The sequence below is a fragment of the Neomonachus schauinslandi genome, chromosome 1, assembly GCF_002201575.2.
Source record: "Neomonachus schauinslandi chromosome 1, ASM220157v2, whole genome shotgun sequence".
Classification (NCBI taxonomy): Eukaryota; Metazoa; Chordata; class Mammalia; order Carnivora; family Phocidae; genus Neomonachus; species Neomonachus schauinslandi.
The window spans coordinates 54340312-54361838 of NC_058403.1; the positions used below are offsets into that span (position 1 = coordinate 54340312).

General features: G+C 39.6%; 1 protein-coding gene across 1 annotated transcript; it reads left to right on the plus strand.

Moving 5' to 3' along the window:
* The first annotated feature begins 7942 nt into the window (after positions 1 to 7942).
* On the plus strand, positions 7943 to 21068 carry C1H3orf85 (chromosome 1 C3orf85 homolog). The gene is made up of 3 exons (XM_044914054.1): positions 7943 to 8075; positions 19359 to 19492; positions 20910 to 21068. The coding sequence occupies exons 1-3, from the start codon at positions 8027 to 8029 to the stop codon at positions 20997 to 20999; spliced, it is 273 nt and encodes a 90-aa protein (XP_044769989.1). The 5' UTR covers positions 7943 to 8026; the 3' UTR covers positions 21000 to 21068.
* The last annotated feature ends 459 nt before the right edge of the window (positions 21069 to 21527 follow it).

Sequence of the window (21527 nt, forward strand, 5' to 3'; positions counted from 1 at the left end):
CCGCCCCCTCCCCCCCGAGTTGAGCCCCTAGTGGCTCAGTGAGGAGTCTGCATCCCCTTTCCCTCTGCCCCTCCCCCTGCTCATGTTCTCTCTCTGTCTCTCTCCCTCTCTCATGTAAATAAATAAATCTTAAAAAAATATATAAAACATTAAATGTCTGTTCCTCATAGGAACCCTCTGTATGGGGATAATCACAATTACAAGAGCCTTGAAACATGTGCTAGGCTTGATTTTGTAGTTCCAAAAGATCATATTCTCAGGTTTCCTTGAAAAAAAAAAATGGATAACAAGAAAAAGGACTATAATAATGTATTTAATGCCTACTATATAACCAGGAATAAACCAAATCGTCTAGTTTTAGGGCTCATGAGAAATTTGTGGATTCCATCTTAATAGCCTACAAATGAAACCAATGCTGCTGTGGTATAGAAGTCTTCCTGCCAAGTTCCTTAACTCACTCTTGCCCGTATGCACCCGCCCTGTTACATCTTCCTTCCATGAGAAAAGGAATGAACCCATCAACTTGTTGGTCGACCTCAGTGGGAAGGAAAACTAACATTTTACATTAACCCCAACACATGAGTCAGAGATACAAATCCTTGAACAATTCTTGAATTCCGAGGATGGGAAAATTCAGTGGAGATGGAGAAGGGAAGCATAGAAGAACTTTCCTCCATCTAAGAGAGAAAGGCAATCTCACCAAGGAAAGACATCACCAGCTGACAAATCCTCATGGGGGCCCTTCTTCCCCTCAAATATCCTCTATCAACCTCCCAAACACTCCTATTCCTTAAGCAGAAACAAGGCTTGGAAGAAGCAGAACTACCCACATTGGAAGGATTTTTCTCTTTGCTACTTGTCATGGGCTGAATTGGGTCCCTCCAAAATTCATACGTTGAATCCTTAACCCCCGTACCTCAGAATGTGACTGAATTTGGAGATAGGGCCTTTAAAGGGGTAATTAAGTTCAAACAAGGCCATTAGGGTATGCCCTAATCCAAGTTGACTGGTATATTTAAAAGAGGCTTTAGGACACCAGGGATGTACGTGTGCTCAGAGGATGTTCTTGTGAAGAGGCAGCAAGAGGGCAGCCAATAAAGGGCCACAAACAGAGACCTCAGGACACCAAAACTGCCAACACCTTGATCTTGAATTCTAGTCTCCAGGACAGTGAGAAATAAATTTCTATTGTTTAAGTCACCGAGTCTGTGATATTCCTTATGGAAGCCCTAGCAAACAAACACAGCTGCCCAAACCAATTAACAGGAAGGATTGCTGCCATTTTTATCCAGCACCATGCCTTCCATCCTTCCTTCTAACCTCTGCCACTTCCAACCCAGAACCCAAAACTCTCAGTTTACTCTCCCCAGTTCCCCTACCCTCCCATGGTATTCCATTTTTATATGCCCTCTTCCATATTCCTCTCCTTTATCTTAAATCCCCTCCTTTTTCCCCAGGGAAGTAGGAATTTCAAGCGATACTTTAAATCTCTTAAAGCTAAACCAACTGTTGTTTTTATAGGTACCGGACTGAAACACCTGCACTTATATTTTGATCCTGATAAAGTCACATCTGCAAGGGCTCACCTGCAGGTCTTAGCAGAAAAAGCATCATCAAATGATAGAACGGCCTTTACTTTGAATCTCTCCTAGATCATCAAGTTTATCTTCTGAGATTACCAGAACCACGGGAAAAGATTGCTTCCCTATGGAACTAATACTGATGCCCACAGAGCTACCTGTAGAGAAAATATGGGCCCATTCACTCCTGCGGTGAGTCTCTAGAAATGCTTTCTTTGCTTTTAGTTGAGTGAAGCATGGAAGAGACTCAGCAAATGACAGACTGAGTTTTGATAGTGAGCCGATTGGGCGGGATCCTTTGATGATTCTGTGCTCTGTAAACTAGCTAGTGAATTGCAGATGCTCAATAAATGTCACATATTGTCAACTATCAATTATTCAGTGTGTAATGAGGAAAATGCTTTGGCACACATTACCTCAAAGCTTCATCAAGAAGTCAGTTATTCCAACACCGTATCATAAAACAGATTGACATCTTTACTTAAACTGCTAGACTGTGTACTTTTGTATCAATATCTTTGAGTCTTTAAATTACTCTGATTTGGGGCTGCCGGGTGGCTCAGTCAGTTAAGTGTCTGCCTTTGGCTCAGGTCATGATCCCAGGGTCCTGGGATAGAGCCACCCGCCCCCCTCGTCAGGCTCCCTGTTCAGTGGGTAGTCTGCTTCTCCCTCTCCCTCTGCCCCTCCCTCCCCCAACTCGTGCTCGCTCACTCTCTCTCAATAAACAAAATCTTTTCAAAAAGAATTACTCTAATTTATTTATAGCGATAACCAACAGAAATCACTGAAATTATTAAACATCAGTAATACAGAGAATTTTTAGAGAAGGTCAGTACAGTATTCACAAATGTTATTGTAACAGCCTCAAATGATGGTTTCCCTCATGCTTTCCCTCCATTCAAGCCTCTTGATCTTTAGCTATGCTCTTTTCTTTCCTGGAATTTTCCTCCTCCTCCAACTAAATCTGTCTTCATGGAAAACTGTAACTCATCTCACTGGAAACTTTCCCTGAAGTTATCTTCTCCCACACAAGAAATAATGGTTGATGTATCTTTGTAACTTTAGTACTTGGAACAATGTATATCAAATGTGTTCCAAATAGATGGATTTTGAAAAGTGCCCCGAACATAGGAACTACCCAGCAAAATAGTTGTTGAATGAATGAATGAATAACACCTGAAGGAGAAATCTATAAACTCACGGTCTGTCTTTATATACTGCTCTGTGGTGGAGACACAAATCAGCAGATAAATGGGAAAGAGGGAGCAGAAGGAACCCCCAGCAATATGAGAGCCTAGATCTCAAGATGACAACGAGCCCCCATGTAATGGGGAGCCCCCCTCCACCCCAAACCAGATAGGATCAGTTTTAATCTTTTAAAGATCTTGAACTACCTACATCTAGTAAAAGAGAAGCCTATTATGTAGGTCCTTAAACTACATTTCCAAACCACATTAAAGCTAAGGCATCTCAAGCTACGGCGAGTTTTTTAAATCTGCAACAATCATACTAAAAATGGATACAAATGCAGCATACATATCTCCAACATTTTAGCTAATTTCTCCAAGTTAACCCAGCTTCTACTGTTAGTCTATGATGGGTGCATGCCCCCCTGACCTGGAGCCAGAAGCCCTGAAGCCTCAATAGGGAGAACAATGTACTTCTGTGGAGGGGACAGGCTAAAGAGAGACTACATCCCTGTTTGCTCTCAGCAAGGCTTTATTTTATTCACAAATTGAGAGAAAAAAAAAAAGCAAAAACTCTAGCTTCCAAGGCAAAACAGTATTCTACAAAGTACTTTAAAAGTAGTTTGGTGGGGGGGGGGACTGTGTGGCTCAGTCGGTTGAGCGTCTGACTCTTGAATTCGGCTTAGGCAGTGATCTCAGGGTCCTGGCTCCATGCTCAGTGGGGAGTCTGCTTTTCTCTCTCCCCCTCCCCACCCCATCGCACTCTCTCTCTCTAAAAATAAATAAGTAAATATTTAAAAAATAATACAAATAAATTAAAATAAAAGTTTCTGGGGCACCTGGCTGGCTTAGTCGTGGAGCACACAACTCTTGATCTCAGGGTTGTGAGTTCGAGCCCCGTGATGGGTGTAGAGATTACTTAAAAATAAAAAATCTTTATAAATACATACATACATACATACATACATACATAAAAGTAGTTTCTGCATTATACCAACTGAGTTAGAATGTACCATCTTGGACCTTTTTAAAGAGCTACTTTCTGCGTGTAGCACAAGACCTCATGGAAACCCTTACTCCCTGTTGGAATGTAATTGCTATCCATTCTCTGCCTAAATAGCCACTAACCCCGACTGTGATGAGATATTCCATTAGTCCTAGGAGGGAAAGTGTACCCCTAAGTTGAGGTTTGACCTGATAATGATGGCATGTTATATTCTTAGAGTATCAGTGACAACAAATCCATTTGCTGTCAAATCAGTTTAAAACTGACTCCTTTACCATGTGCTCAAACATCAAATTTTGTTCCCACATAGAAATTCTTCAAAAATCTCAAGTAACTTCATAAAAATAAGTGCTATCACCAGCGTATTTTTTTTAAGATTTTTTATTTATTTATTTGTCAGAGAGAAAGAGAGGGAGGGCGCACAAGCCGGGGGGAGGGGGTGCAGAGGGAGAAGCAGGCTCCCCACTGAGCAGGGAACCCAATGCGGAACTCAGTCCCAGGACCCTGGGATCATGACCTGAGCCGAAGGCAGACGTTTAACCAATGGAGCCACCCAGGTGCCCCCAACCAGCTTACTTTCAATAGGTTGAATGCAGTTGAAAGTTTAGGACGATGTTTATAAGGGTTAGTATCCTCTCCTCCAACATGTTGGCTGACTCTTCACCTTTTATTGATGCTGATGATGTCATTAAATGACGCCAGCCTCCACCATGCCCTTCATCAATTCTTATCAGAATTTTATAAATGAACATTGCATTCACCAGAGCTTTGCAGTTCATTGGGTCTGATTGCATGGCTGGCATGACAAAGCAGAAACTAAGTTCAGCTTGCTCCTTGGTAAAATAAAGGTTTTTTTCTTTTCTTTTTTCTTCTTTAAAATTTTTTTTATAATATTGGATCTGATCTCACAATTTTTTTAACATTTATATTTCATTGATGTGAAAGAGACCATGGGAGCTTACCAAGGTCCATCATATCATAGTAAAATAATAATTTCTAAGCCTAAATCATCAAAGTTGTGAACAGACTCCATTGATGAGCTTCATTAATTCATGCCACTTGATCTTTGTATTTTTCAAAGATAGATATTCCAATTTCATTTCGAAGAGCATTTCTATGTCTTTATAATTAAAGATTGCCAATTTTCATGCATCCAGCTTTTTTCTCTTATAGATCATAAAAAGAGACAAGCTCTGGGAAACACAATTTAAAACCCAAGCCTCAACATAAAAACAAAACTGCTACATTATACTTGCATTTTGCAGCCAGTAGGATAAGATTGTAATACTGATAGACCAGTGCAGGAAAATACTGATTCAATTTAATATAGTTGTTTAATTTGAATCAGTTGATTCAATTGAATTCAATCATGTTTATTGAGGGCTATTATACAACAAGTGCTCTGCTAGGCATTGAAGGCATACAAATAGGAGTAAGATGCAGAGCCAGCCTTCAGAAAGAATCCACTTGGGAACAGTGAAATGCACATATGAAACCATGCATAATACAGGGAGACATGGCCTAAGGGCCAAAGGCATGCATGTGAGAAAGAGCACCAGATTTGATTTGGGGGATCAGAAAAAGATTCGTTCACCAGGAAAGACATTTTCTGGCACATGCAGGATCTTGTCTTACACACATACCACCTGTACGAAATTGAGTTGCCCAAGCCACCTTCACCTGTGGACCAAATTGGGGTCACATTCACCTAATTTGTTTCATTTCAGTGGCTTGTGCCTCTCAGCCCAGCAGTCACTCCACCTCCCCAGCAAAGTTGCACCCTATAATTTCTGAACGCCCCTTGGAAAAGTTATGAAATCTCTCTAAGCCTCAGTTTACTCATCTGTAAAACGATTTAAAAATGCCTTCATCTTTGAATGGTCATGAGGATTAAATGAGACAATATACATAAAATTCACAGAAAAACCATCATTATTTTATACTTGCATTCTACATCCCAACCAACATAACAGACTAATAACCCATTTTTGAGAAGAGTAGAGTGAAAGAGATGGGCGGCAACCCCGCCCCCACCCCCACTCCAGGCAAGCGTCACTTTAGGTCCAAAAGTTGAAGAATGACGGAGGGAAGAGAAGAGACGAAGATGAATTTCTCCTTTGTTTGGGTGTACTTCATGTAACAAAAAGTATTTTTTTTTAATTTCCTTGAGATTTTTCTAGTCTATCACACAATTACATATTTATACCTCTCCACCAAATAAAAAACAAGGAAGAATCACAGAAATGTGGCAACAGCTGGACACATAGATGGACACATGAGATAGGCTGCCAAGATTTCGCCGTGCCTATTTCCAAATATCTGTCTTCACAAGCCTTCTATCAGTAATTAGAGGCATAACTCTCAGCTAAGTAGATTCAGGTTTCTAAACACTCTCTACAATTCAAAGATAGACAAGAAAGTTATTTTCTACCACTTTTATATCTCTATACCTGCTTGTTTCAGATTGCCTAATTTTGATGAGACTAACAGATGCATGATTTGCTGTTAAGAATAAATTGTATAGGGCGCCTGGGTGGCTCAGTTGGTTAAGCGACTGCCTTCGGCTCAGGTCATGATCCTGGAGTCCCGGGATCGAGTCCCGCATCAGGCTCCCTGCTCGGCAGAGAGCCTGCTTCTCCCTCTGACCCTCCCCCCTCTCATGTGCTCTCTCTCTCTCTCTCATTCTCTCTGTCTCAAATAAATAAATAAAATCTTTAAAAAAAAAAAAGAATAAATTGTATAACGATGAGTTTATTTAGTGAACTGTTAATCATGCCACAGAAAAGGGTCATGGTTTAAAAAATCAAACTTTAAAAAGTGTTGTGATTTTATTCATTGTGTACTTTTGTCGGAAACAAACACATTTTGTAATGCAGTTAAACATTCCTTTGTCTTTTTTTAAGATTGTTTTTTTAATTTGAGAGAGAGAGCAAGAGAGAGCGAGAGAGAGTGAGAGAGCAGGAGCAGGGGGGAGGGGAGAAGGGCGGAGGCAGAGGGAGAAGCAGACTCTGCTGAGCAGGGAGCTCAACGCAGTGCTCGATCCCAGGACCCTGAGATCATGACATGACCCTGAGGCAGATACTTCACCAACTGAGCCACCCAGGAGCCCCAAACATTCCTTTGTCTTTAAACATTTTGTTTTGAGATATGTAGAACCACACGCACTTGTAAGAAATAATATAGAGATACCCTGTGTGCCCTTCACTCAGTTGCCCCCAGTGGTAACATCTTGCAAAACTATAATGCAATATCACAACCACGATATTGACATTGATGTGATCTACTGATCCTAATCAGATTTCCCCAGTTTTAAGTGTACTCATTCATTCATGTATATGTGTCTGAGATATCTGTATTTGGTTCTGTGCAATTTTATCACATTTATGTTCATGTCTACCACTGCAGCCAAGATACAAAACGGTTCTATCACTATAAGGGTCCCTCACATTGCCCCTTATAACCACATCCTCCTCCCCCTTCCGTGCCTAATCCCTAGCAACTACTAATCTGTTCCTCAGTTCTATAATTTTGTCATTTCAAGAAGGTTACATAAATGGAGTCATGCCATATTTGACCATTTGGTACGGGTCACCCATCATAATTCCCTTGAGATCCCTCTGAGTTGTTGTGCCTATCAATAATTTTTACTGTATCGCTATTATAATTCATGGTATAGAAGTATTTCAATATGCTAAACTTTCGGCTGTTGAAGGACAGTTGGGTTGTTTCCAGTTCTTGCCTATGGCTAGTAAAGCTGCTGTGGAACATTCTTGTACAAGTTTTTGTATGAGCCAAAGTTTTCATTTCTCTGTGACAAATGCCCAGGAGTGCAATTGCCGGGTTGGATGGTAATTGCATGCCCAGACTTATAAGAAACTGCCAAACCGTTTTCCAAAATGACTCTGCCATTTTATATTCCCACCAGCCATGTATGAGTGATTCAGTTTTTCCACCCTTTTTTTTTAACATTATATGACCTCAGTCTGTATGGATGATAAAATTAGTAAATAAATACATGGCCCATATAAGAACAGCTTGTAAAAAGTCAGCCCAAAAAGTCCAAAGGGTAAAAAGGCAGGGGTTATATAAAAAAAAAAGCCATCTTATGCAACGGCCTCTCTGACTCGTCTCAGCTCGCAGGGTAGCCAGGTAGCACAACAAAGGCTTCACGCTCCTAGAAAGCAGCCGCGGTGACCTAAAGCTTTGCTTGGTGTAGATTACAATAAATAATCTTTTCTTTCCAGAACAGGATTATGGCCTATAAAATGCTTCAAGTAGCCCTGTGTTCAACATTGCTTATAGGTAAGAATACATTTCTTGTTTATTTATCATGTCTTTTACAATGATTAGGTTGATAGATAACCCCTTTTGACTTTTTCAAAGAAATGAACAAATATGTTTTATTCACAGATCAATTCTAGAGCATTGGGAAAACCCAACTGTCACGTCATCTGGTGGTTTTGAGCATGTTAGTGTTAATTGCGTGTGATCATTTTATTCCTAATTATGTATTCACATATTAACATGTCACTCTTGCTAGGAAGTCTAGTTAAGGGCTGCCTCCAAAGAAGTGCTCTTGTGTCCTTGAACAAAGAAAAATTTCAAATGTCTTTTAGAAACTGTAATACTTACATAGTACCATTATGTGGAGACCTCAAGGTACTTTGAGAGTGTGAATTCATTAACCTTTAGAGCAAGCTGTAGCCCAGAGAAGTGGTGTTTTAAAGACAAATCAAGGAAGGTATTGAAGGTCAGATGATTTGCTGCCAAACTGACCCAATAATTCAGTGACTTCTATCTGAATGGAACTGAGAGGTCGTTTGTTTTTCTTGTAACCAAAACTGAAAATACTTACAAAGGTGTAAATTATATTCACAGTTAAATCTCTACAATTTATAAATACTCCTGATGAAATGCTTACATAAGAATAAATTTCTACTTTTATGATCAACTTGAAACCCATGCAAAAAAATCTACATATTTTTCTTGAGGCGTGCACACACACACACACACAAATCAATAAAAGGATATAGGTATATACCTAAAATATGAATCTAGGTAAGTGTGTACATATATGTATGTGTATATAATTAGCCTTTTATTCTTAAGCATATAAATAATTTTAATAAAGAGTTTTAATCATCACTGTTATACTTTGCATTTGGGACATGTTTAAATAAATGATTTAGAAATTTATAGCCAAGTTATTATTAGGCAATTATCATCAATGCGTGTGTAATCACACCTGGTTACAGCCCACATCTCCTGATGAAGAAAGTGAGGCTGGCTCAGTTTAAGTGAGTGTCTCAGGAGCACACTGTAAATTGAAGTCATGGGCTAGTTATAATCCATCAGTCATTGCTTTGCTTTGCCTGCTGATCCATGCAGTTGGCTTTCCAGTGGGTGATGGTAGATTAGCACAAGGCGAAGAGCACTAGTGCTAGTCTACCTTCACCTGTGAACATGCAGAGTAAAAAATACCTGGGAAAAGGAAAACGTCCTGCAAAATGCCTTTTAGAGACTTTCTTAAGAAACAAGTTGGAATTAACTTTAACTCCAGCTGAGATACAAATATGTCTACCTAGAAAGACAACTGGTTTGACTGATTTCACTTAAAAAATAAAGAAATAAGATTATGTGGTTAAAGTTCATGAAATAACAAGTTGAGAATTAGAAACTAAGGACAGAGGAACACTGACACGGTGGGGTTAGCCCTTCAGATCTCAGGAAAGAAGCCTTTCTGCGTATAGGCTGAGTACACTTAAGTCTTTAGAATCAGATTCATTTGTTACACAGATAATTCATTTAACTGACATTTTCTAAATCATACAGCTCTCAAGTAGGAAATCATAGCTTGAATCAACTTTCTTCCCTTCTTCTCTTCCTCCTCCCATTTTTCATTTAAGAATGTAGCCTATTCATCTGCCCTTCCCTAGAGCTCTCTACATATCATAAGAAAACAACCATCTTAAAAAGTTTGTTTTTATATTTTAAAAAAGTTTCCTCAGATTAGTTGTCTAACAAATTACTTTTTTGTCCAGAACTTAATTTGAAGTAAATAGAGAAAAGATCTCATTATCCGTTTTCCTAATGGGAATGCTGAAGCCAAAAATGATGAAGAACCTTCCCCAAGTAATTACATTTATGAGCACAGTCCTCAAATCATTTTATTGATTTTCTTAAAATAGTAATCCATACACATTGGAACTGGTTCCCTGGTCAGAGAATTAGAAGTCCAAGTGTCATGATTTGATTAAAAAACAAAACAAAACCCCTCTCTTCAGCATTTAGGTCAAGAACTGCCTTCTCCTACAATAAAGCCAGCAAATATAAATACTACTCCTTTAAGTATTCTGTGGGCAGGGGCTTTCCATATGTTACCTTAAGTCAACTCTCTAATCACTGTGCAAATAAGTGTCATGATTTTTATTTTACAGGGGAATTTAGGCTTAGAGAAGCTAAGTGATTAAGCCACACAGTTAATCCATGGTGGATGCTGGATTCACATGCAAATTCTACATCCAGCTCTTCTGAGAATGAAACCCTTCTTTCTGTTATGCAGACTGTCCCCTCTGGCACTGCCATGCTGGATATGGGACATGTAGCTATGGAATAGGCAAAGGAGCACAGAGCAAGGCCTCCTCCTGAGAAAGGAATAAGGCCAATATCACAGCCCTTGGTTCTACAAGAACAGGCCAGGAGTTAGGGAGCTGGATGATTTTATGTGAGTAAACAGAGCCAAACTAAGAAATAACCAGAGGCTTTCTGTGACAGTTTCTAGTTGTGGTGAGGGTAGAGAGAGGTTCTAAACTCATCTATTCCAGCTCCAAAAGGCACTCATCAAAATCAAACAGCCCCATTTCACACAAAGAAGAAATATGGAAAATACACGCATTTGGGATGTATTTTGCAAAGTAAATAAACCAGTCCTTGAAGTTGACCCGTATATGGGACAATTTGGAGGTTCATGCCCATATTGTTAACCTGTGATCAGATCACATGAAGTCCAAGTATGTCTTCTGGTTTTAGACAGGGGAAGAGAACTGCCTTTAGCCCATTTCTCTAGCATTGTTCCAGCTCATACTTTTGACTCCATGCCTAGTAACCAAGAGCAATTTGTCTTGAAGGTTTTTGTTTGGTTGGTTGGTTGGTTTGGGTTGGGTTTTTTAGATGAGAGCCTTTAAGCTCATATTTTCCTCCCCTGGACCGAGTCAGCCCCTCCAGTCCCTCCATGTTTGCCTTCTGCACCATCCATAGAAGGAACGGCCCTTCTCAGTCATCCAGCCGCCCCCCACCATCCTGTTCCTTGGAGAGTCTGTATTTCTGGATAGAGTTTTGGTTTATTTTATAAGAACTTGTTCTTAATTTTTTCTACTCACTTGGGCTTAAGATTGATCGATGCTCTCAAGAAAGTAAGTAGTGAGAATAAACTGGGAAATATCTAAGTTAGATAAAACTATCAGGGCCTATGTCTAGATTCATTGAGCACTCTGGGTGTTGCAGAAAAACCATTTATTTTCCTGTCCACATGGCATCATTTGTCATGATGCTGGAGTTGGAAAACCCATCAACACACACAAGCAATGACCCAGAAGGGGTTACTATTGAATCATACAAAACACTGCCTTTCGTGAGTTACAAATTTCTCTGTCCACAAAATCAAAAGCTAATAAAAGATATGCCAGCTCCAAAATATGCCCCAGGAAATTACATGGTGGTGCATGCGAGCATGTATGTGGGTGTATGTTAGCGTGTTGTGAGCAGGTTAAAAAAGACTGAACTTAAATTCGAGTAATACTAGTTCCTGTTTACTTTGCAAAGTACTCAACACGCCAGCAGCTGTAACATCAATAAAGCCAAAGTTCCCTGAGTTAAAAGTTCATTTATGAAAGCATTTCATTAACAGTTTAGTAAGATGACCGGGTTTGAGAGCTGGTCCCAAAGTTCAGTGTCTTTCTTTTTTCCAGTTGACTTCCATCAGCTCTCTGCCCTCTGGCCTTTTGCTTCCCTGCTCCCTTTTTCCATGGCTTTTCACCTTTTTAAACTTTTGTTTTTGTAACTTCCCTAATTTTGTCTCTGCTTCCTCTGATTTCTTTGCTTGAATTCCCCCTTCTCTTTTTTCTTCAAACCCCAAATTTCTTTTCTCATTAATTTTTATCTGAATTGAAGCAGAGAGAGAATCTATTCTAGTAAATATAACTCTTCTATCTTCCACCATAAATTTTTGGGTCAGTGACCAAAATTTAGAGTGGGAAGAAAAAAGTAACTATTTCATATTTTATAACAAAAATTATTTACTTAACACGGAGAATAAAATATTCAACTTTAAAGATTTTATTTATTTGAGAGAGAGCGAGAGCGCGAGCAGGGTGAGGGGCAAAGGGAGAAGCAGACTCCCCACTGAGCCCAACGCAGGGCTCAATCCCGGGACCCCAAGATCATGACCTGAGCCAAAGGCAGACACTTAACCAACTGAGCCACCCGGGCTCCCCTAAAATATTCAATTTTAAGAATATGAACCTAAACATGAGTATTTTAATTATTCACAAAATTATAACATTTCTCCTACAGTTAGCGAGATCTTAGGAAATTTTACTGTATTGCCAAGATGTCTGTAGAGACTGTTCTCCTGACCCTCTTTTGTCCTTAATTCCTCGTGACCATTTATACTTTAGTTTAATACTTAATTTATGTGCCTGGGCAGTTATTTCATCTTTTTTCTAAAGACATAAACATTTTAAGGGAAGGGATTAAGACTCAGTCCAATAAAAATAGTGAATAATAAATGTTATTCTTTCACTGGTTATGCTGAAAGCCGAGTGCTTTGCTTTCAGCATCCCATCCCTGAGTATGTCTGAGAACTTGCGGCGGGACTGTCATGCTTATTCTCCATCTCTGGCATCTCAGGCATCAGGCAGTACTGCAGAGAGATGAGAGAGACGTTTCACCAGCCTCTAAGGGAAGTAGCTAACTGTGGCCCATCCTGTGGATTTGCCAGGCATTTCTGTGTCTTCTGCCCCTGCTAAATCCCACCACGTTTATTCACAGACGTAGAATTCCTTCCCTCACGTAACCGTCTATGAATATCCACAGAAATCACAGTCATGGCTTTCCAGGGGTGACAAACTCCTGCTGGTGGGAGCGCCCTGTCTGTGCTGGATTTTTTCCCCCCTGTTTCTTAGGGAGGCTCTGAGACAACAGACCTGTTGGATTCTCTGCACCACCTTCTGACACATAGAACTCTCACCCCCCTTCTTGGCCCACTTTTGATCAAGTTGAAAAATAAACCAAAGATTAACATGGAAGGCAATCAGTTCCCTTTATTACTAAGAAAGGCTAATTTGGAAAATATAACATAGTATAAGATATAAAGGGCCTGGTGACTGGACCCCAGCATTTGGCAAATTTCATATCCAGTTGCAGGTTGCAGAACCAGAGGAGAAAGGGTGATCTCGGAGGGCAGCTAACTCTCAAGAGGAAGAAGCAACAGCTAGCTGGACGTGCCAAGGTATGCCTCTTGGACTTACCAGTTACATGGGGGCACTGCCCCTTCGGAGAGGCAGAGTCTACAAAGGGGAGAAGGGTGGCCTGAGGTTACTCTAAATGAGTTCACTCTACAGGGAATAAACAGGTCTTTGCTATCAGACTCTGTCCTTCCATTCTGTATCGCTCATTTCACATCAGGCTTTCTGATCTTTTTAGCGTATAGGTTCCTACCACAAGGATAATCTTCATGGTCACGTGCACAGTATAAAGACTATTCAGTTATTTCTCCACTATCAAATTTAAAGACTCTTTTTCAGCCTTCTCTGGGTGATGGCAAAATAGGGAATCCTTCCATTTCTAACTGTACAGCTTCTGTCACCAGCGCACGGCTCCTCGGCCCATGATGGGCACTCATCTCTGTGCGTAAGGTGAATACATCTTTATCTGTATTGCTTTAATTATTGACTAGGTCTACTTTGACTTCTCTTTCACTTATTTCTGTCTATCTCAGTGCTGAATTTCTCAGCATGTAAGCTCCTTGGCAGTACTAGGAGCTACACCCATTTAGCATATTCTATATGCTTCTGATGCCCTAATACCATGCAGAGAAAGTAAGTTTCAATTAATGACCTATTGGTTATGAGTATATTCCAGTTAAAAATATTAGAGCTGCAAGAGATCTCAGTTGGCTTCATATGACTCAGAACAGGAAATGGAGGGACAGGAGTAACCAATAACCCAACTAATCACGGGCAGGGCTAGGATAAGACCCCCCATCTCTGATCCTTCTTGGCTTGTGTGGCAAGAGCTGTGATCTCCAATGTCTCCATACTCTGAAGTGTCTGCCTTATTTCAACTGTACCGAATTTTCTGCTGAGGATATTCAAGACATGTTTAGATAGCAGAACTAAGCTTGACAGTTCCTATTAAAACTATTATGATACAGGATGAAAGGAAGGAGGGCATGTAGGGAGTTGGAAAGAAAAAGAGGAAGATTTTTTTACAGCTTATGATTTTAAAGTTTAAAAAAAGCATCAACCTGGCTGATACTGCCTACATTAAAAAAAAATTAAAAACCAACAAAGTAATAAAACTCAGGGTTCAGTTTTCAAACCCCAGCAGTATTATAGAGGCTTACAAACACAAACTGTGATCTTGCTCTCACTAACTTTCAAGGTTGATCAGGCAGAATGAAAAGGGAGGAGGAATTTCACAAGCAGAGAGGATAATAGCATGTCCTTCTGTACTACTTGCATTTTATTTCCAGCTCTGCCAATGACTTACTATGTGACCTTGAGTGAGTCATTTCATCTCTGTGTGTCAATTTTCTCACTTGTAAAGTAGGATAATAAATACTACTTTCTGTCTCTCTCGTGGGTGATGCTATTATCACCATCAATTAATATTTATTGGATGCCTGTTGGGCACATAATGCTGAGGTAGGTGCTTTGTTCAGGGGCAAGGGGGAGGGGGACATTGTATCAGTGAAACATTTTCCATGAGCAAAAAGAGAGAAGATTTACAAAAGACAGAATTATTAGAGCTTAAAATAGCTATGCTTTATATTTTAAGGCATGCTTCTCTGCCAAGATTTATGTAATAGCATTTTTTTTTTCCTTAGTGATTGTACAATGCTCCAGGACAATCATGGTGCAGAATATTGGTTTTACTTTTGGATGATTCCAAGTAACACTATCTTAAGTGGTTAATGTACTTTCTTTATCTAGTTGTTAATTATATCTTAAGCATAATTTATGTAGAAACATTTATTAGAGGCGTGCCTGTGTTACTTGGTGGGTTAAGTGGTCAACTCTTGATTTCAGCTGAGGTCGTGATTTCAGGTAATGGGATTGAGCTCCCGAGTCGGGCTCTGCGCTCAGCGGGGAGTCTACTTGGGCTTCTCTCTCCCTCTCCTTCTGCACATCTCCCTGCTTATGTGCGCACTCTCTCTTTCAAATAAATAAATATTTTTTAAAAAAGAAACATTTATTAGGTATTGATACTGGATCTTATTTGCCTAGACACTCTGTTTTGAAACCTCCCCTTCCTTTTTTTTTTAAAACAGAATAAGAACAAGGGCACGTGGGTGACTCAGTCAGTTAAGCATTTGCCTTTGGCTCAGGTCATAATCCCAGGGTCCTGGAATCAAGTCCCACATTGGGGTCCCTGCTCAGCAGAGAGCCTGCTTCTCCCTCTCCCTCTGCCTGCGGCTCTGCTTACTTGTACTCTCTCTCTTTGTCAAATAAATAAATAAAATCTTTTAAAAATAATAAAATAAACAGAAGAAGAACACATTAAACGTGTAACACTGTAACAGACACCTTTTCAAAGAGAATGAAGAGAAATCTGAGAAGTTTCCTATGAACACATCTCAGTTAAAACCAGAACTTCAATGCTGGTCAGTGCACACCAGTGAGCCCAAACAAATGAGTTCCCTGTTCTGTTCCAACCAGTCCTGTCTTACCATTCCTGGTGTCACTCATCTGATTCAGGCCCTACTTATCTGTCCTCTGGACCACTAGAAGAGGCTCCAGCCTGTGTCTCTCACTCTCTCTTCCTTTTACAATCTGCCTTCCAACACCACTGACAAAGGAGTTTCCAAAAGTATCTGTGAATGGATAAACAAAATGTTGGCATATATGTACAAAATATTATTTGGTCTTAAAAAGGAATGCAAAGCTGATATATACTTCAACATGTATACCTTGAAGATATTCTACTAAGTGAAATAAATTAGACACAAAGGGACAAATAGTGCATGATTCCTCTTAGATGGGGTACCTACAATAAGCAAATGCATAGAGACAGAAAGCTAATGGTGGTGACCAAGGGCTGGAGGAGAGAGTAATGGGAATTGTTGAAGGGTACCGAGTTTCTATTTCGGGGGATGAAAAAATTCTTGAGATAGTGATGATGATTGTACAACACTGTGAATGTGCTTGATGCCACTGAATTGTACACTTAAAAATAGTTAAAATGGCTTTACATTATGCATATTTTAAATCATAATCAAACAAAAAAATTTTAAGTAAATCTGGTCCTATCATTTTCTTGTTCAGAAATATTAATGATTTGAAGAATAAAGTCCAAACTCCTTGGTATGACAGTAATAATCCCCCAACATTCTCTGAGCACATCCACACCTCAGCCCTACCCTGCAATCACATTGGCAAAGTGGGGGTCACTGAACCTGAACCTGACTTTGCTCCTCTGTTCCTGGGCTCTCCAGTTTTCCTCAGCCTGGAGTACATGCTCTTTGTTTCTGCTCCCTTCTTTTTCACTGTGGAAACAGCCCATAACCTTGGAAGCTCAACTCAAAACCAATTTCTCTGTGATCCCTCCACGCCAATATCAGAATTAATCACTTCCCCTTCAAACGGTCTGGTCACACTATGTTTCCTTATCATTATTTATGAACTCTGAATACAATATGAGTTCCTTAGCGGCAAGGGTTGTTTTTTGTTTATCTTGCTATGCAACGATGATTATCCAAGCAGGGACAAGGGTGAGGCAAGTGGAGATCTTATGTGTAAGCTTGAGAGCAAGTTTCTTCTTCTATTTGTGGACTCACTTAGCTTCACCTGGGTCTCAGCTCTGGTGATTAGCAGTTTATCCTGACATCAGTAGGCACTCATAATGCATCATATTAGTTATCTACTATGACCTAACAATTTCCCCAAACCATAGCAATTTAAAACAAGAAACATTTATCATCTTACAGTTTCTGAGGAATTTGGGAGTGGCTTAGGTCAGTGACTCTGACTCAGGAACTCTCATGAGATTACAGTAAAGATGTCAGTGAGGGCTATTGTGATCGAAGGCTTGACTGGAACGAAACCATTAGGTTCCCAGGTGGTTCGTTTGTGTGGCTGTTGGTGGGAGGCTTCAGTTCCTTGACAGACGGGCCTCTCTTCAGGGCTGCTTGAGCGTCCTCACAACATGGCAGCTGTTTTCATTAGAGCAAGTGATCCAAGAGAGGTGCGAGACAGAAGCTATAATGCCTTTTATGTGCTCGCCACAGAAAGCACACACTGTCATTTCCACAGTATCCTGTGGCTACACAGGTCCACCCTCCTAAACAAAAGAAGACCACAGGGGATCTGAATACCAAGAAGGCAGTGGTCTTTGGGGGACATATTGGAGGATGGCTTCCACAGGCATGCTGGTTTGATTGTATTGAATTAGATGACCAGAAGCAGGCCAATAGTACTACTATCATCTGTTACTAATATCTACTGAAAAGTTGACTTCTATATTTTATTTTTAAATCATGAATAACTAAAATTGCTAATATCCTATTAATAGATAATGTGTCTGAGCCATTTTTTTATCTTCATCACTAGTAATATTTTGCACCCAGAGACAGCCTGATTGATGTATAATATCCACAGAGGTTGTCATTTTCAATAGGTAGGCAGTTAGAACCAGAACTTAGTGGGGTAACAAATTAAACTAGAAGTAATAGAGCTAATAACTAGAACCCTGCTTAGTGCTCAAGGTCAAGCTTGGAAAAGCATGAGATCATAAGGAATGTGTAAGTAATGATTGTTTCTTTTTTATAAATGCATAAGGCTTTTTTTATTATTATTACTTTTCTTTGGCCCCAAGCATTCCTGTCTCTTAGTCATAATATCGCACAGTGGCTTTAAGGGGAGAATTTCATCTCCGTTTCCTACTAGCTATGTGGCCTTGAACATATTATTTAACTTTTGTGTGATGTAGTTACCTTTTCTGCAAAATGAGGTGATTGACAGTGCTACTTCTTAGGTTTGTTGTATTATATAAGGTTATTCAGGTAAAGTATCTTTTAGTGCAATGCTCAATAAATGTTAGTTATCATTATTATTTGTGTGTGTCATCAATACACACACACATGCACAAATAATCTAACTCCCTCTAACCATTGTCTTCTTACATCCATTTTAAAGATTCCCAGTGCCACATCATTCCTTCAGCTTAAAATGTAAAGTCTTGCTCCTTCTCCTATCCTGCTAAATTTAATCTTTTCTTTAAGGAATAGATTCAGCAATTTTCCTGACCATGAAAATGTCTGTTTGTGCCCCAGAGCCCCGAAGTTCGATAAGGATACCTTCTCTTAAACTCCCTTAGCACAATCAAATCCTATGTTGCCTTGTTTTACTTTGAATCTTGTACCCCTCTCCCTCCTCCCCTACAGAGGAGAGGTTTCATTATCTTATAGTTCACTATAACTCTGGTCAATAGAGTCTTGTTAATGATGAAGCAATAGAGTACTTAACATAACATTTGTAATAAATGCTTCTTTATCACAAGCAATGAACAGATTGTATTGTTACCACAAATAGGTCATGAGTGTGTTCTTCCTTGATATTGATTCAAATTACAACTCTGAATGTGATTGTGTTTTATTTGGAAATGAAATATAATATAGACTGTTAAAATTTCAAGATACTAAAACAGTCTGGATTTTAAAAACAATCATCTTTTTTTTCCCCCCTTAATCCTGGACTGGGAAGGAGTACAAAATGCAAACTTCTTCAATTCAGTGATAGATCTATCAATACTAACAATTTAAACCACAGTGCCAGATTTGGAAGCAGTCTACTTCAAACTGAGAGATATGTTCTCTTTTGGAAGGCTAGGAAAGGAAGAATAAGATTGTTGACTGCCTGGTTTGAGCCAGATGATTTATAGCCATTAATACACCCAACCCTTACAGTAATCCTATATTATTGTGTTACTGCGTTATTATTATAACTTTTTACATACAAGAAAACTGCAGCTTGGAGAAATTAAGCAACTTGTCCAGAAAAGTGATAGAGCTGCAATTTGAATCCCGGTCTGTGGGCTCCCGTGCAGGTACAGAAGGCTCTAAAAATCTTTTCCATCCAGCACATGGCTTTCATGCTGCACTATATGCAGGACACATAGGGTGGTGATAGCTCAGTGATGGGGGAAGGCTGAGGAATGGTCATCTCCCTTGGCGCATAGCTTTCTCAGGGCTCCCTTCTCAGGCCCCCAACCTCCCAAACACCACAGCTGTGTCTCTTTAAGAAGATAAACACTGAGATGTAAACTACTGCCTTAAAAGATGCTGTGCTCTTGGACTCTGAATTACAGGAGCGTTGGGAGCGCCATTTTTGTTGGAGGACCCAGCAAACCAGTTCCTACATCTCAAAAGACGTATATATTTGCAGGATTACTGGGACCCAGATCAGAATCCAAATATGTGGGGCAACTCGCTGGCTGATCAGGTATTTGCATTAGAAACAATGCACCATCTATCTTGCTGGGTAGGCACTGCATCAGCAGGCATCAACCCAGTACCAGCCCAACCCACGAGTTCTTTTCTCTCTAGCCACCCTGAGCTATAGCTGCCATTTCCTCCCCATAAAGTGGCTTTTGTCTGATAAACTCCACTTTTTCCTTCAAGACTAAAATCAAATGTTCCCTCCTTTTTGAAACTTTTCCCTTCTTTCCTGGATGACATTTGTCCTTCTTTCTTTTCTCCCCTTTGCATGCCATTCACATGTGACTAGCTCTCTAAATGTCACCCTGGAATTAGTTGCTTTGTGCACCCAACCTCCCCTACCTAGGCTACAGACGTAAGGTGCACGTTTTATCCATCAAGGTCATTATTCTCAGAAACTATCAAAATGACTGTTACTCAGTCAAATCTCAGTAGATTATTGCATGTTTGGGTGGGTGGATGAATGGATCATGGTCACATTTTCGTTCCCTTTCAGTTATTCAACAGCTTATTTTCCTCTGGGATAATTATGCAAAACTTTAATGTCATTCATTCATTTGCTTGCCTTTTGTACACTTTTCTATTCATTTGGAAGTCTCACTCCAAGAGAAATAAAGAAGAAATGTGCCTTAGCCAGTTTTATTCCATGTTTACTTTTTTGATCGAAGAAACTCCAGGCCAAATAAAATTGCTGAATTGTCTGAGGATTTCAATTATTCATGATTTCCCTCTTAAAATTCAGCAATTTAGAAAACAAAAATGTATAACAAATTAATTAATCCCTTCACTTGTTTGTCCTTTATCTCTTCATACGTGTATCAGGCTCTATCACCAGGCTAGAGGGTTGTATAAAATCACTAAAAAAAATGGAATGTCCTTGTTTTTCTGGGGCCTGGGTCCTATCCTTACTCTGCCTGGCTGAGTTTTAACTGGTCTACCAGGATTGGCTCGTTTCTGGTTAGCATTTGCAATGAAAACCACCGGCTCGAATAATGCATCAAGTTTTATGTATGTTTTTCTCCAAAAGGCATCATTTAGCGGTATTAAAACCAGAAATTTGTTTGTTTGGTAAATTAAATATTATATAAGTGGGTAGACTGTGTCTTCTTTAGGGAATACTGAAATTTTCAAGTACACTCCTGCCTCTAATTGTAGACCAGTGCTATGATCAAATAACAGATACTACAATGTAACAGGAGACTACCATATTGGTTCATACAGTGGCCCCCAAATACCATAAAACATTTAAGCATTGAAGTATACAGGTCACTAAAAGTATGTTAACCAAACCTTATTGGGTATTATTCTTCTACTCTACTTCTCTCAGTCTTTTAGGATTATCTGTACAATAACCTGAATAACTGATATAGCATGTGCTCTCCATACTCAGAGATCATGACTTCAAGTTTCTTTTGTTGCAGGTTCATGAAACATGGACTGCTTTGAAAACAACAGCACAGTATTATCTGAATGTGAATGCCTTCACTTCTGACATATCCACTGCCCAGTAAATGTGCTTTGATGGTTAAACCAGGAGAGCAAAAACAGTGGGAGTCAACACGGCAATGGACCCAAACCATGGGCTTTGGAGACCTGGAGGCAAATCCATGCCATTTACAAGATTATTTAACATGTCCGTCTCGTGGAGCTGTGGAAAGGAGTAAATATGAAAACCCAAGTAGAGACCTAGAATTAGAAGTTCTCAATAAATTGTAGCTCTTAAAATGAGAACTTAAATAATGACTATAGTAATAACATTTATCAAAAAGGGGCTTTTATGGACAAGGAAATAAAAAACAAAAAAGTAGTGCCATTAAAACTCACTGTTGATAGCTCACTTTCTATTGTCTGCTTTTTGAAAGCGTTCTCTTTTTAATTAAAGGAAGAGGGAGCTCTCAAATGGAGTTGGTCCTCTCCTTTTTCTTCAATACTTTTCATTTTTTAAAGCCAGCCTATTTTAAGATCATGCTTTTGAAACTTTTCTATCAAAAGTGTATTGCTGAGTGCAGTAGAGAATACCATCTTAACTCTATTTGGGG

Excerpts from the sequence above, each read along its gene's own strand:
- C1H3orf85 (XM_044914054.1), top strand. The coding sequence starts at position 8,027 with ATGGCCTATAAAATGCTTCAAGTAGCCCTGTGTTCAACATTGCTTATA. Across the intron at positions 8,076-19,358 it reads GTGTTCAACATTGCTTATAG|GAGCGTTGGGAGCGCCATTT; the intron begins GTAAGAATACAT and ends TCTGAATTACAG. Across the intron at positions 19,493-20,909 it reads GCAACTCGCTGGCTGATCAG|GTTCATGAAACATGGACTGC; the intron begins GTATTTGCATTA and ends CTTTTGTTGCAG.